At 45.5% G+C, this 15,596-nt stretch overlaps 1 protein-coding gene across 1 annotated transcript in view; it reads right to left on the bottom strand.

The window, feature by feature from the left end:
- The window catches only part of MYO5B (myosin VB), a 123,036-nt gene that overhangs the window by 55,792 nt on the left and 51,648 nt on the right, over positions 1-15,596 (bottom strand). The window contains exons 11-14 of the mRNA XM_018560998.1: positions 14,579-14,844; positions 4,583-4,664; positions 3,213-3,353; positions 890-1,012 (exon numbers count right to left, since the gene is read on the bottom strand). Coding sequence (XP_018416500.1) covers positions 890-1,012; positions 3,213-3,353; positions 4,583-4,664; positions 14,579-14,844 — 612 coding nt within the window. The remainder of the gene's footprint in view (positions 1-889; positions 1,013-3,212; positions 3,354-4,582; positions 4,665-14,578; positions 14,845-15,596) is intronic.

Below are 15,596 nucleotides of genomic sequence, written 5' to 3'. Positions count from 1 at the left end.
AATCAGTGGTGTGGCAGAGGACCAAGCTGGACCAAGCTTCAGTATATTGCTAGTCGGCCCCGCTGGCTGTGAAAATGCCTCAACAATCTGATTGAATGCCGGCATTGGTCAGGTATTTTGAGATCCAGCGGGGCCGGCTAGTAAGATACTGAAGCTTGGCCCAGCGGGAGATTCCTCCGTCCACACAGTTTAGCGTAGATGGAGGAATCTGTTGCACTTTTTCCATCTGACCATAGAAAGTCTGCAGATAATCTATAGGTGTATGGCCAGCTTTAGACAAAGTGGGTTTGCATCCAGCCCCAGCTCGTAACCAGTAACAATCAGTCACACCCAACTGGAGAATTGAGATCTTGTGAGATTAATCGCTACTACTTCTGTAGCTTACACCATAGGGACCCATCTGCCCTAGTTGATTTAGGTAATCATTCCCTTCCCCTGGCTGTAGCCTGCTGCGATGTTAGAAGTGTGACTGAGCTACTTCCCAGATAGCAAGCAACTGAGCTGCAAGTTTGAAAATGACTTGCTAAACTATTGCAGACTTGCCAAGCTTCACAATTTTGTTGCACAATTACAGCAAGTCTGCATTGAAAATCTCCAGACCAGCGAGCTTGCAGAGCTCTTGCTAAGACCTGCAGGACTCTTGCTGTAGACCTGCCAAGCAAATTTGCTACAAATTCCAAAAGTGTCACCTAGAACTTGTGCTGCGAGTGTTCTGCAAGTCTACAACTTGCCAGGAAATGTGTGCAGCAAGTTAACAAGAATTACAATTTAACGCTGGCACATGTTTGTGGCGAGTTATCCTTGCTATCTGGGTAAACGTCACCCGTGTAGGTCCAGGCTCCCGAAAATCTAGTTACCTCTCCAGGGAAGATGTCCGTCATTCGCTTACCTTATCAGCAAAGTGCAGCACGATGAAGGAGACATTTGACATCCGAGGTTTCTTAAAGTGCTGACTACTGCCATGTCTGTCATAGAGTTTCTGGGCCCAGTTCTGGTCCGTTCCCTTGGGGACCTGAACAAAATGAAAGGAACAAAAGTATCAGCAATGCCGCCATCACTTTTCAACTGACCATGAAAATCTGTCCCTCTAGAAACGTCTTATTCACCAGTTTGATGTAAGCTGAGAAAAGTTCTAATATTTTTTATCACACATCTTTTCTGGTTACCGGTCCTTTCCACAAAAAGCAACAGAGCCGTCATCTGTGAGCGAGGTCACTTTTCAGGAAGGAAGGGAGGTGAGACTTGAAGGGTCTTCTTACTTGTGTTTAGTAGGATTCCAAATGTCTGACGGCCTTCAACATTCATCTCTGGCCAGGGAGTCTCTCTCTACCGACAACCAATACCCCTCACCCCATCAGCCTAAGCACTTCAGAATTTTAAAAAAATCTAAAAGCCCCAAATCCTCATCTGAACCTGTGGTCACGTGAGGTGCCGAGTCTTCTGTTGTTCTTAGGAGGGTTCTTCAAGTGCCCATCTCACTGCCTAGCTGATGCTGACACTTCCATTTTGGCTGTCCAGCGGTGTGGTCCTCTCAGGCTTCCAAAGACTGGAGCAGGGTCAGGGACATGTGATGGTGGAATCAGGTGGGTAAAGAACTGTGAACCAATCTACCAATTGTAATTCTGTGCAGCCAGTCTTATGATTTCCATATTCCTGCCAAACTGTAGAGTCATCCAATGTGACAGAATTAATTACTGCAGATTTGCATCTTCCTGAGTTACTGCCATCCTCATTCTATCCTCGCTTACAATTATTAGAAGGGATTCCCCTTTATAATGAGGATTATGCCACTGGTTTCCTATGAGTGCTCAGTGCATAGAGCAGGGGTAGCCAAACTCTGGCCCTCCAGCTGTGGTGGAACTACAAATCCCATGAGGCATTGCACGATTCTCACAGCCACAGACATGACTCCCGGAGAGAGATACCTCATGTGATTTGTAGTTTTACCACAGCTGGAGGGCCAAGAGTTTGGCTACCCCCGGCATAGAGCAAAGTCCTAATTTGGGTGATCGGCCTTAACCAGCACATGTCATTCCAGCAGCAACAAAATAGGATAGGCTGCTCCCTATCTCCAATGGAAAATTGAGTGCTGGACTCCAGTAGGGGTTCATTCAATGCTCCACAGAGGGCACAAATCCACAAGGTGACCTCTACTATCAAGCCCAGCCCTGGGTAGCTGCTCATGGGAATGTGTATTGTAGTCCTTATTTCTGTTTATAAAGGAGGATTACACTTTTCACATCCATTGCTGGAGGGTTCTACCACCAAAAATGTCTGTAGACATCAAATCAAAACCCTTCTATAGTTTAGAATTGCAACACTGACAGAGGTCCCCATTGCACTCCCTGCATAGTGCTCATGCCTTGGTACAGACACCCAGTCATCACTGATCACATTCCCATCACTCAGAAGGCCAAAACTATGAACACTGTGCACCACATAGGACACCTTTTCTGAAATAACCAACAAAATGTCTGCCTGCAAGTCACTAAAAGGGGAATTTTTTTTTTAAGTGGGCCTGTAATCATGCTTAGGGTGTAAGTAATTTCATATTCCAAACACAAGCCATTGCTGACCTCTGTAGCTGCAGCCACCGTGAAGCAATCCATCCTCAATTTCTCAAGATAAGTACTGAAATTGCCCAAGCGGGGGCTCTGCTTTCTGCTCTCCCCTTTCCCAGAGCACCTGATTTGTGTTTACATTAGAGATTAGAAAGCTGGAAGGCTACTGAGTCACTGCTGGAAGGGGTAGCAGGGTGAGCTGTGCTGCTGAATAACTGCTAGGTGGTAGCAGCAGGGAGAGCTGAGCTGCTCAGCCACTGCTAGAAGGGGACAGCAAGGTCAGTTGAGCTGCTGAGTTACTGCTGAAAGGGAGCAGCAAGGTAAGCCACAGCTGGGAGGGGGAACAGGGTGCTGCTATGAGGGCAAATCACAGGGAGCTGGACTGGTGAGTCACTGCTGGGTTGAAGTAGAGCAGGGTGAGCCAAGGTGCTGATTAATTCCTTAGAGGAAGGAGCCGGGAAAGCTGAGCTGCTTTGTCACTGATACAAGGAGGAAACGGAGAGAGCTGAGATCATAAGTCACTGCTGGGAGGGGGAGCCGAGTTGCTGAGGGAATTCTAAATGCATGCCCATAGCATGTCCACAGGTTCCCTTCAGACAAATATAAAACTCCAAGCAGGTCACAGTAGACACAAAGTACACCACATTCTACCTTGCACTCCTCATCCAGGAGGTCCAGAATGCCGAGCTTTGCCTCGATCAGGTCAATGCAGGGTTGATTATCATAGAAATCAATCAGGGTCCAAGGGATCTGCTCCTTCATGTACTCCTCTTGTTCCAGTTTAAACACATGCTATAAACAGAGCAGACATAACAAAACACAATGACATTTCACACTGGACACCGTTCTCCTGATGTTCAGTTTAAATCCCCACAGCTGACGGGAAATCATATTATAAAGTTAAACGATAACATATAATTATACGTATTTTAATCATTTTAACCGAAATATAAATTGCTCCAATCTCACTTGTGTAAGCTGACCAACTGCTATTGTATGCTACTTACCAGGGCCGTAGTGAGGGCGCAGGTGCTGGGGGGTGCAGCCATCAGGGAGAAGTGGGGCGGCACAGCTCGGCACAGAGGATCACTTATATGTACCAACCCTTCGCCGCTCGGCCACGCATAGGGGGACACAGCCTGCAGCTTTTCCTCTGGATCCCCGCTGCTCTCCCCCATCTGTATGCAGCAGCGATACGAGGAGAAACGAAGCACTGCAAGCGGCAGGGAGGGGGGGATGAGAGGAGGGAGCCGCTGCCACAGCAGCATGGCCGAGCGGTGAGGAGAGAGAGCCGCTCGGCCAGGATTTGACAGCCAGCGGCTCTCTCTCTCTCCTCACCACTCGGCCCCAGTTATGAATGTGTCCCCAGTTATGAATCAACAGGAAGTGCTGTACATCACTTCCTGTTCATTCATGAGTTTCTGAATGGGTAGTAGCACTCTGTACAGAGGCTTCTCTCCATTCAGAAACTGGATGATAGTAAATATTTTCTGAATGAATGGGAAACCTCTGTACTTTCCATTCATTTAGAACAGAATATGACATCATATGACGCTGCGCGTTCAACATTTTTTGGTTTTTGCCTCGGGCGCAAAAGGTGCTAGCTACAGCTCTGCTACTTGCCGTACTTATTTTAAAACTAAAGCTTTATTACAGGGAACACCCATGACACTCACATTGTAGAGCATGTATCTAAAAGTATATAGACAGCCTCAGCACAACTGCTAGGAAGGAAGGAGGGGTGTGTGTCCCTCTTTTGAGTCATTTTGCATTGTGTGTAATCTGATTTCCCCGGCCTTCCAATTTGATATCACAGCAAAGCTGTAAAATAAGCTTGAGGAAATAAGTTACCAATGCCGCGAACTCTGCAATGGCCAATGGCAAGTGGTGACTATGAACTAATCCTATGCAAGATGTATGCAGTTTGTACTGAATATGACAAACACAATATGAAGTCTTCATTAAGGAGCAGCTCAGACTTTGCTCTTCTTCAGGATAAGGACTGATTACTGCTGACTTACCGAGTTAAATTGCTGCTGTAGTTTCTCATTGGCGTAGTTGATGCAGAATTGTTCAAAGCTGTTTATTTCAAAGGTTTCGAACCTGCAGAGAATTGTGAATGGTCAGCAGTGAGGAGGATGACACAGCATCAAATATGTTTAACATCTGGCAATGTACCAGATCATTGGCTCCTAAGATGAGGTGCCAGTAGACATCTCTGAAGGTAGTCACCAAAACCTGCTGCACAGTATACATCACTGTCTGGTCCTGGGTACTCTACTGTTGGCACGGGGTGTCTCTAGACTGGGACGGGGGATGGGGGAGCAGTTGGGAGCGTGTTAGCTCTAGGCCCCATCCGGCACATTGGCGTTACTGGTTGCCAGGAGGTCGGTGGGACGCCAGCCACAGCATCCTGCTCAGCTCCTGTTACCTGGCAACCAGTGACATCACTGGTTGCCATGAGCTGGGCTGATGCCAGCCAGAGCAACACAGGTTGCTAAGAGGTCACACCTGCCCCCTCCACGTGACCCAATGAGATGCCACCCAAGGCAACCACCTCAGGCTGCCTTATTATAGGGACGTCCCTGACTCCAGGTATACATTGCAACCATGGCACTTCCTATACAAGGACATCTACCTAATTCTGAATGAAAATGTATGTATCAGAAATTCCTGCAGATCTGACAAGCTGGCCATACACTAAAAAGCGTGGATGGGGGAATCCCCCCTCCTTTCCAAGCTATAGACAGCGGCTGCTGTGCCTGTTTTTAATATATTTTCCTTTCAGGTTGAATGTAACCTAATGAAATACTGAATTATGGCCACTAGGTGGAGCTCAGGAGCATAGGAAATAAATATTTATTTATTTATTTTGCTCCTCAGCTCCATCTAGTGGCCGTAATGTGGTATTACATTACATTCAACCTACATGAAAATATACTAGGAACTAGGAATGTACCAATACTGGTTTTTCGGTATAGAGTACCAGTACCAATATCTTGCTTTCCCATATTTCCGCTAGCATGGAGCCAGCTTCCTGGGCAATCAGGAAGCCGGGCGGTGGGTAATAACATGCCGCGTGGCTTCCTGATTGCCTGGGAAGCCAGCTCCATGTTGTTTGGTGGGCTCGATGCCGATTGCCTCTATTTACACAGAACAAACGTTCACAGAGATTCACAGGTTGAATGGCTTTGCAAATTGTTTATAAATAGACCCCTTTGTGTGCTTTTCACAGGCAGCCTGTAGAGGGTGGGGCCTGCTGGGTCCCTCCCATAGTTTTTCTCTCTTCCTATCTGTAGCTCCTTCTACTACCCTGTTTCCCTGAAAATAAGACCTAGCACTACTTTTCAAGATTCCTGTAATATAAGACCTACCCCAAAAATAAGACCTAGTTTGGTGGGAGCCTGTGAGGGGGAACTTGCAGGAGACATACTGTATTAAGGGGATGACAGGGGACTCCCTCCGGCCAGCGCAGTGACAGGGAGCACTCCAGTACCATACTTCCCCAACTGCTTAAAGGAGAACTATGGGGTCAGTGTTTTTTGATTAGTGGAAATCACTCATCTCATAGTTCTCCTTTAGGCCCCGTTCCCACTGCGCGATATGCAAATCGCGCGTTTGTCACGCGATTTGCATATTGCGCGACATCGCGAGATTTGCCGCGCGATGTCGCGTTCAAGCTTGCATTGAGCAAGCTTGAATCGCGGCTAAATCCGCTCCAAAAAGGGTCCTGCTGTAGCGACACACGACCCGCGACAGCAGGACCCTTTGCCCCATTGGAGTGCATTGGAGCGCGACAACGCACGGTAATTTGCCGCGATATCGCGGGAATTACCGCGCGATAAATCGCTCAATGTGAACGGGGTCTCAATGTAATGGTACTGTACTGTAAAAAAAAGACATCCCCTGAAAATAAGACCTAATGTGGTTTTTGGGGGCTAAAAAAATACAAGACAGTGTCTTATTTTCGGGGAAACACGGGTACTTACTATTTGGGTCCTTGTGCTACTTCTCCCTGAGCTCTGCTGTACATGAATTGCAAGAGGCTGATACCAAGTCAAATCCAGGTACTTACACCGATTACAGTAAAAACATATAAGGATATATTAATGATTACAGAGCTTCGTTAACTTGTGTATTTTATATTTACCTGGAGTTTTGCTTTAAAAAAAAAAAAAGTACCATTTGTTCCTTTCATGAATGCTGATGTAAAGAATGATTGCTGGTTGACCCCCCAGGGAGGTGACAAACTGCAAAGCAGCCAGTGAGCTGTACAGCGCAGTGACAGTTACTTACAGAAAAAGGATGACCTGCGCGTCTCTGGACTGTCAGTGAAAAACACGAGACATTAATAAATAGGCGAGGCCGCTGTACCATGACGCAGACTGTTCTGTACTGAATGTGTTTATATTTCAGTTGTGATAATTCATTAATTACGGAATAATTATAAAATGATCGCAGCCTTTGTGTATAATGAGATTTTTGTTTTGTTTGCATCGTTAATGAAGCCTACTAAGTATTGTATATTATTATCCATTACTGCTGCTGTACTTTCTGAGAACACAATCTCTGTTTCATGGAAGGAAGTGGTGCTCTGGTAAAACTTTTTTATGTCTAAAGCGGACCTGAACTCAAGAAGAGAAGATTTGCTAATTTATAGGGAACATCTGAAAATTGGCATTTTGTCTCGAATCCCTACTGCAAAATACTAGAGCACCTCGTGTGCCTTGAGCCTCCTAGCTGTATATCTGCAGTGAGAGATCATCTAAGGCCTTAGTTCTCAACTGGCGGGTTGTGACCCAAAAGTGGGCCGCTACCCCGTGTTCAGTGGAAAAGTCATAAATCCTGTTGCACTCCTTACCGGAAATCTCGTCTACTCTGAGCCTGATGAAGGGGACCCTGTGCGGCCCCGCGAAAGAGCTTGTTATTCTGAGTGACATTTATCAATAAATGGATTTGCACTGACTAATGAGCTTCTGTCGTGCTGGTGACATCTACATTCCAACCCGTGTTCAGTGGGTCGCCACATGCCTTCCACTTTTCTAGATGACAGGCTCCTCTGCCTCCTCCTATTACAGCACTGTCAGCTCTTACGCCAAGCAGCCATTCAAAATATGCTGCCCGGTCAGGGACGGATTTTCCACAAGACCAACAAAGGCCCGGCCTCGGGGCAGCAGGGAGTAGAGGGGCAGCAGTGATGTGGAATTTCTATCTCCCAATGCCCGGGCGGGTAGTTGTTTTCTACATTTAGCCCTGCTTTGGGCAAGCACAGCTAAATGTACAGCGGGTAAGCCGCCGCCTGTTTTGTACAAGTGATCGCAGCGACATTGGGGCAGCAGAGAGAGAAAATCCAGTCCTGTGCCCGGTGCGGAGTGTCAGCTTGAGGTGAGGTGGGCTGGGCCTATGGCTGCAAGGGAGCTCTAACTGACACCAACTAAGGGGCTCTGCTCTTCCTACTGACTCCAACCATGGGAAACCATTCCACCCAATGGCACCAACAATCCACCAATGGGAAACCATTCCACCCACTGGCACCAACAATCCACCAATGGGAAACCATTCCACCCACTGGCACCAACAATCCACCAATGGGAAACCATTCCACCCACTGGCACCAACAATCCACCAATGGGAAACCATTCCACCCACTGGCACCAACAATCCACCAATGGGAAACCATTCCACCCACTGGCACCAACAATCCACCAATGGGAAACCATTCCACCCACTGGCACCAACAATCCACCAATGGGAAACCATTCCACCCACTGGCACCAACAATCCACCAATGGGAAACCATTCCACCCACTGGCACCAACAATCCACCAATGGGAAACCATTCCACCCACTGGCACCAACAATCCACCAATGGGAAACCATTCCACCCACTGGCACCAACAATCCACCAATGGGAAACCATTCCACCCACTGGCACCAACAATCCACCAATGGGAAACCATTCCACCCACTGGCACCAACAATCCACCAATGGGAAACCATTCCACCCACTGGCACCAACAATCCACCAATGGGAAACCATTCCACCCACTGGCACCAACAATCCACCAATGGGAAACCATTCCACCCACTGGCACCAACAATCCACCAATGGGAAACCATTCCACCCACTGGTACCAACAATCCAACAATGGGAAACCATTCCACCAACTGGCACCAACAATCCACCAATGGGAAACCATTCCACCCACTGGCAACAACAATGGCAAACTATTTCACCGACTGGCACCCACAGATAGGGCAGCAGTCCTCCTCCCGCTGACGGCAGGGGCATTTTTTACTCTCACTTTTTTTTTCTACTTCCACTGATACCAAGACATTCTTCCTACCACTGACATTGGGGCATTATTTACTTGTATGCTCCTTGGCTATATTTAGCGGTCATAATGCACAGCTGTTCACTTTTCGAATGTTTTATAGATATACTCCATTAGTGTCCTATCCTCCTACAAGTGGCAATATGCCCACTGGTTATGAAACTGTGCTCCTCAATGAAAATGGGAAAAAATCAGAGGCGTAACTAGAAGCCTCAGGGCCCGGTGCCCATGTGAATAACGCATGTTACCGCACAACACACCAATCATTTGTTACAGTCATTTGAATGGCACCCGAAATCCACCTTCAGGCCACACTGAGTTTGACTGCAACACAACGCACGGTACCGCAATACCACTGCCTTGGGAGGAAATAATATTAATTATCAAGCGTTTTTTATAAATAACCACCAGGCAGCAATATTAACCCCGTCTTACACAAAGCAATAATCATTTAGCTGCTGCTGCTAAAGTGAAAGAGCCCCTTCTCTGTCCCTGGGAGGCCGATCCCCCTTGCTGCCCAGGCCCGGTACAGGAGGGCTGGCTCTACTCCCTGATCGGCATCCCTGATGTTGGCGTGTTGATGGTTACTGGTGCCAGGCCTTCCTCTTTTCTGCCCCCCCCCCCCCTCCAAGTGGTGTGACGCTAGGGCTCGGACGCACCGGCGACCCTGGTAGTTCTGCCAGTGGGAAAAAATGCTTTAGGTTTAGGCTTAGGGCTCCCTCAGACACATCCAATCTAGGTCTATATCAACCAGAGATGCTGCCACTGTAACGGGTGACTTATAACGGGTTCCTCCGCAGCCATTTCTAGTTCCAGGGAAGCTTCTAATTTTCCTGGTTTTATAAAGAGCTGAAACAAGCTCAGGTAATAAGCTGAAAGCTGCATCCAGAGACACATTTACTAATTGTTCATTTAAAAGTGCAGGAGGAAATCGCACATTCATCTGTTCTGAGACCGGCTAGTCTCCCAGGACAATTAAGCAGGAACAGCGTACTAGTCTGAACCTTCCTGATAGAAGAGCCCGCAGAGCAGAGAAAAGGAGGAAAGATTTATATTAACCAACTAATTGCAGCTACAAATGCAGGGAAAGTATCAGCAAAGGAAACAATGAACCAAGCGTTCACACCAATCTGACTGCCCACTTACAAAATCCAATTATGTATGGACACATTGCACCCCCTGCTGCCAGTATTTCCATTCACCAAGGAGTCCAGTGACCCAATCAATGTACCATGCTGTGCGACAAGTGCATTTATAAAGGTCACTGGACTCCGAGGGGACAGAATTAGATTGCTTTAGCCGTATTAAAGTGACATTAAACCCTCAGATTTTTTAACATAAACCAATACTGTAATGTGCGCCTTACTGTAATCCATGGTAGTTTCCCTTCTCTTTGCTGCTCTTCCTTTTAAATCCTCATGTCTTCTCATGCTTGGGGAGAACTTCCCTTTGCAGCTGAGTGCCTCTTCCTGTAGTGCTGACTCAGGTTGCAAACCTACACACAGACACCATGTATCCATTCCAGAGACAAGGCAGTCTGCTGCAAAACAGAAGTTCTGCCCAGCATGAGAAGAGAGAAGGATTTAAAAGGAAGAGCAGCAAAGAGAAGGGAAACAACCATGGATTACAGTAAGGCGCACATTACAGTATTGACTTATGTTAAAAAATCTGAGGGTTTAATGTCACTTTAAGTATATGGATAGCTAGGAATAGCAGGACGCAGAGCCACCGTAAAAAGATATTAAAGTATAACTAAAGGCAAAATGTTATTTTATTTTAGATTTGGTTATAGAGGAGAGGGGTTAGGAGCCCTGGGAGGGTTTAATTGCTGCCCGTCACTGTTAGGGAGATTTGCTCTCTCACTGTCCTGAATACCACTACCACTGGGAATAAAAGTGAGGGTTAATCCAAAATTTTAAGTTGCCACCAGAACAGGAATAGAAAGGAAGTCTTCCAAAAGGGACACTTTTGCCCGAAAGAGGGGATATGTCTGAAAAGATATCCTCTCACTTTCTGCTGAGTCTACAGGACAGGAAGTGAAGGGAAATCTTCCTAAGAGACAGATGGCAAAAAAAGCTAAAATCGTTTTTTAGATTGAAAACACGAAGCGCACAGCTCACCCCTATCATGCGTCCCCGCAATCCACATTCGGTGCACGGATGACTCTCTTCCGGAGTAATAGGCTCAAAAACTGTGGAACCAGCACACGTTGATCTTCCAAAGAAATTCAAACTTTATTCCACATGCATCTGTAAAAAAAAACACAACCGACAGCGGTTGTGCTTTGTACAGATGCATGTGGAATAAAGTTTGAATTTCTTTGGAAGATTATCGTGTGCTGGTTCCACAGTTTTTGACAGCGGTTTTAAACTCTCTCCTACTCTATCCAAAATGTCTTTTAAATATACTTTAAGACACCTTCAACACAAACAAAAGCTAAACTCCAGGAACACAGCTAATACACATATGAAGTACACATATGTGAACCATCTTATCTGCCAAAAGATTTCTCATTCTCTCTAGGCACTTTTGTGATTTAGGGCTCATTCAGACGGGTGTGTACCCGCTCGTGAACAGACCCAATCCTGGATGGAATAGGTGCTACATGTAGTTGTGCACAGCAGCCTGTTCTTCCCTATGTGAGGACGCGGCTGCACGCAGTTACACGTAGTCACATGCATGTGCCCGCACTTGGATGCACACCTCCCTGGACCGGGTCTTTTTACAGGCATGCCTGCCCTTCTGAATGAGCCCTTACACTACTCTGCCTGCCAACACAGTCAGTAGGGCAAAACAACTTTCTCTGTTAGTGCTAAGGAGTAAAGTGTTGTCATCATCCCACCCCCAGGCTGCTGATTGGACAGTGAAAGATCAGAAGCATAGTGATAAGTCATTAACTCTGCTCCCTCATCCTGTCATGTTCACACAGCAAAGCCTGGCTGGCTCCAGGATGTGTACTGCAGATGTTGTGGAGGTAATTGTAATGTGTTTAAATTAAAAAAAGTTAGCCCCATAGAAGTCTGTTAGGATTTCCCCATAAACTATTTGTGACATTTATTTTTAGACTATTTGTGACATTTATTTTTAGACTATTTGTGACATTTATTTTTAGACTATTTGTGACATTTATTTTTAGACTATTTGTATAATGTACATATACAGTATACATAGGTAGGCCACTATACTGAAAACATTTCTGGGATATCAGGATCAGGTGTCGGTTATGTAGTTGAAAATATATCATTGCCTCTTTTTAATTTAGAAGCACCAATACTACTCAGGCTTCCTCTGCTGTCTGATGGGGGTTATTAATTGGACACACCTGGTTAGGATATGATTGTTATCATCGGGTATATTAAATTAAATTGCTGTTTGTTAGGACATCTAATAGATAACTGATTTGATGTTTAGGGTTCTATTTACCATCAAAGCCAGGATTACAAATACGGTACTCCGGCCATTCCTTGTGGTTCCCCCTCCCTCGACCTAGTTTTCTCCTGGATGGAAAGGTTGAGCACAAGCAGATGGTATGACTGTTTTTAACCTTGATTGGTTCTCTTGTACACAACATGGGGTAACTTGTAAGTGATGTGTGATATGATAATATATAAACCGTCATTGTTGATGAATGTAGGTAGTTAATTCTGCATTTGTACATTACAGATTATATCCTCGAAGATCTTCTGAGGAAGTGGCCTCCAGTGCTTACAAAACGCATTGACTATCCAATTGCCCCCTCAATGAAGTGATGCTGATATTCTGTGACTATATGGTTATGATATACTTGAATTCCTCCATTATGGGGGTTTGGGGGGAGGAAGTGCAACATTGTATGTTCTGTTTTTTTGGGGGGAAAAATACCAGCCTTATATTTTTTATTAAGCATTTTAATGCTTAAATCCAAAATTTTGGATTGTAACCAAAACAGGAATAAATGGAAAATCTTCCAATGGGGACACTGCTGACCACCAGACATTTCCCTCACTTTGGAGGGATTTCTTCTCACCTTCTGCTGTGGCTATGGGACAGGAAGTGCAGAAAATCTCTTCAATGGCAACCCAAAAAAATAAAATAATTGACAAGGGTTAAAACTTGGGGTGCACCGATACCGATACTAGTATCAGTCCGATAATGAGTATTTGGGGGGAGTACTCACGCTAGCCCAAATGCTCTGATACTGGAACTTCCGGTCAGAGGGACATCTCCCTCTGACTGGCAGTGCAGAGGGAGCATGTAGCCGCCTTTCTTTCCAATCAGGAAGCCGGGAGGTGGGTTATGACCCCCCCTCCCGGCTTCCCGATTGGCTAAGAAGCCGGTTTTACTTGTTGCTAGGCAGCCTGGCCTCCTGACCAATCAGGAACCTGGACGGCACCTCATGGTTCGGCGCCCGGCTTCCTGATTGGTCAGGAAGCCAGGCAGCCTCGGCAAGTGAAGCCGGTGTTCTTTCGCTAGAACACCGGCTTCACAGGCAATCAGGAAACTGAGCGATAGTCAGGGCACACAGCACCAGTACTCGGTATCGGCGAGTACAGAAAAAAAAGATCAGTGCTCGTGCTCGATACCGAAAAACCGGTATCACTGCATCCTTCATTTAAACCTTCTCTTACTCTTCCAAAAACAAAAATTGCTTTCAGTTCAACTTTAAATGGAGGGGAAATCTTCCACTGGGGACACTTATTCCAGCAGCCAATGTCTATGACGGGATTTGCCCTAGCTTTAGAGAGTTTCCTCCGGGACAGAAAGTAAAGGGAAATCTGACAAATGGGACAACGACAACAATAAAAACCTGACAGGGGTTCAAACCCTTTCCTATTTTATCCACACACAAAAAGGCTTTAGATATACAATTATCTGAGATGATAGTGTTATCAATGTTTGATGGTATATTCTATATATATTTCGATGATGATGCTAAGGATTAGAATTAGTAAAACATCTCACCCAAACCTTTAATATAACCTTTAACTACTGCCTCTAAAGCCCACTTCCAGGCAAACTGACAACAGCCTTCATCCCTCCCAAACATTAACTATTTTAAACATAAACCTGTTCTAAGCCCTCTTTACCCGCCATCATGTAACCCTTCATGGAGCCCCTTTGAGGTGTCAATACCAGTTATCCGCAGCTGCACTCCATCCCGCTGCTGACTGGTCTAGTGGTTGCCCCTCATACTACCACTGGAGTCTTCAGGGCCCTGCAAGGACCTCATGGGAAGTCTCTATGTCACCAGGCAGCGACATGGGCACTCACAAAAGACCCCCCACTCTGCAGACCAGGAGAGAGAAGACTCAGGAACTGACATGTCACCTGACTAAGGATTAAGGTTATTTGAGCTATTAAGATTTGTTTATTGATTTCAATTACTGGGGTGATGGGGGATATTTTAGGAGGGGGGTGTCCTGCTTCAGGCACGACCCTTTACTGTAAACTTTAACAGTACAAAAGGCATAAACCTAACTCCATTTTTGTTTTCCCCCAACAAATAAGAGAAGAGTGATGGGGGTGAGGGAAGAGGTGTGGAAAGGGAATGCCCTATGCCCTATAATGTTGACACAAAATGCTATCTCTCTTTTTCACCTAAGAAAGGCATGCTAGTAGTCTGCCAATACTGTCTGGAAACCTTACATTCAGTGTGTAACCTCGCAAATACACAAATTAGAAGAAGTGGGGGTCAAGTCTTACCCGTATATGTCGAGCACCCCAATAAAAGAGTGCTGTTTCATGGTCGTATGCAAAGCTTTGTTCACGTGTTGTACGATCCAATTAAATAGCTGAGCATAGATATGCTTGGCCAAAGCGTTCTTAGCGTTCACGGCTTGCTGATTGGACATGTTCTTCACGTACGTCTCTGATGTGGTGACCAGTTTCCGATGGCACAGCCAGTGCTCCATCTGGTCGTGCTCCACTCCGAGTAAGGTGCAAAAGTGGTTGAGATTTTTGTCCCCTTTCTAAGAAACAGAGAAAGCATCACAAAGCTTTAAAAAAAATACTCTTTAAGGGTCCAGTCACACCGGATCTGTCGTGATATGTTTTTTTAACAGATGCTATTGGAAGTTCACACCACTTTGTTCCGTTGCGTTCCATTATGCTGTGCTGAAAAAAAAATAGAACATGCACCTTTTTTTCCCCAGCAAAACGTAACGCAACAGATCTGCTGTGAACTAGCCTCATTCACTCATCGGTGCCCTTCCATTACCATCCAAAAAATCCACAACGAATCGTAAGAAAATCAGAAGGTACAACCATTGACTTGTGATTTCCTTCCGATTTTGGTGTGAATGCACCCTTATAATTACTCTAACAGGATTCCAAGAACTTTAACAGGACGCTTTAATGGTTTGTTGTCAATTTTGTTTTATTTTTTGTTTTATACATTTCTAAAATGATGTGTATATCTGTTTTTTTTTAATTTTGTATATACAATCTTTGTTCTACAAATACGAAGTTAGAGAGTGTACAGAAGCCGCTTGCATTCAGACTGTCTCTCCCTGATAGAGACTTTTCACTAAACCATTGTAACACATACACAATAAGGGCGAGAAGTGGGGGTGAGTCACTGCTCTGACTTGTCCAGTTATGTGTGTACAATGGGACTTGACAAACATGTAAAATGTTTGGGATAGACAAACATGTGATCTCCATCTACTGGCTACATATGAGAATACAAAATACTCATATGCACCATTTCTTTATATATATA

The sequence above is a fragment of the Nanorana parkeri genome, unplaced genomic scaffold (assembly GCF_000935625.1).
Source record: "Nanorana parkeri isolate BGI_ZX_2015 unplaced genomic scaffold, ASM93562v1 scaffold492, whole genome shotgun sequence".
NCBI lineage: Eukaryota > Metazoa > Chordata > Amphibia > Anura > Dicroglossidae > Nanorana > Nanorana parkeri.
This window is presented reverse-complemented; position numbering and strand designations above follow the sequence as displayed.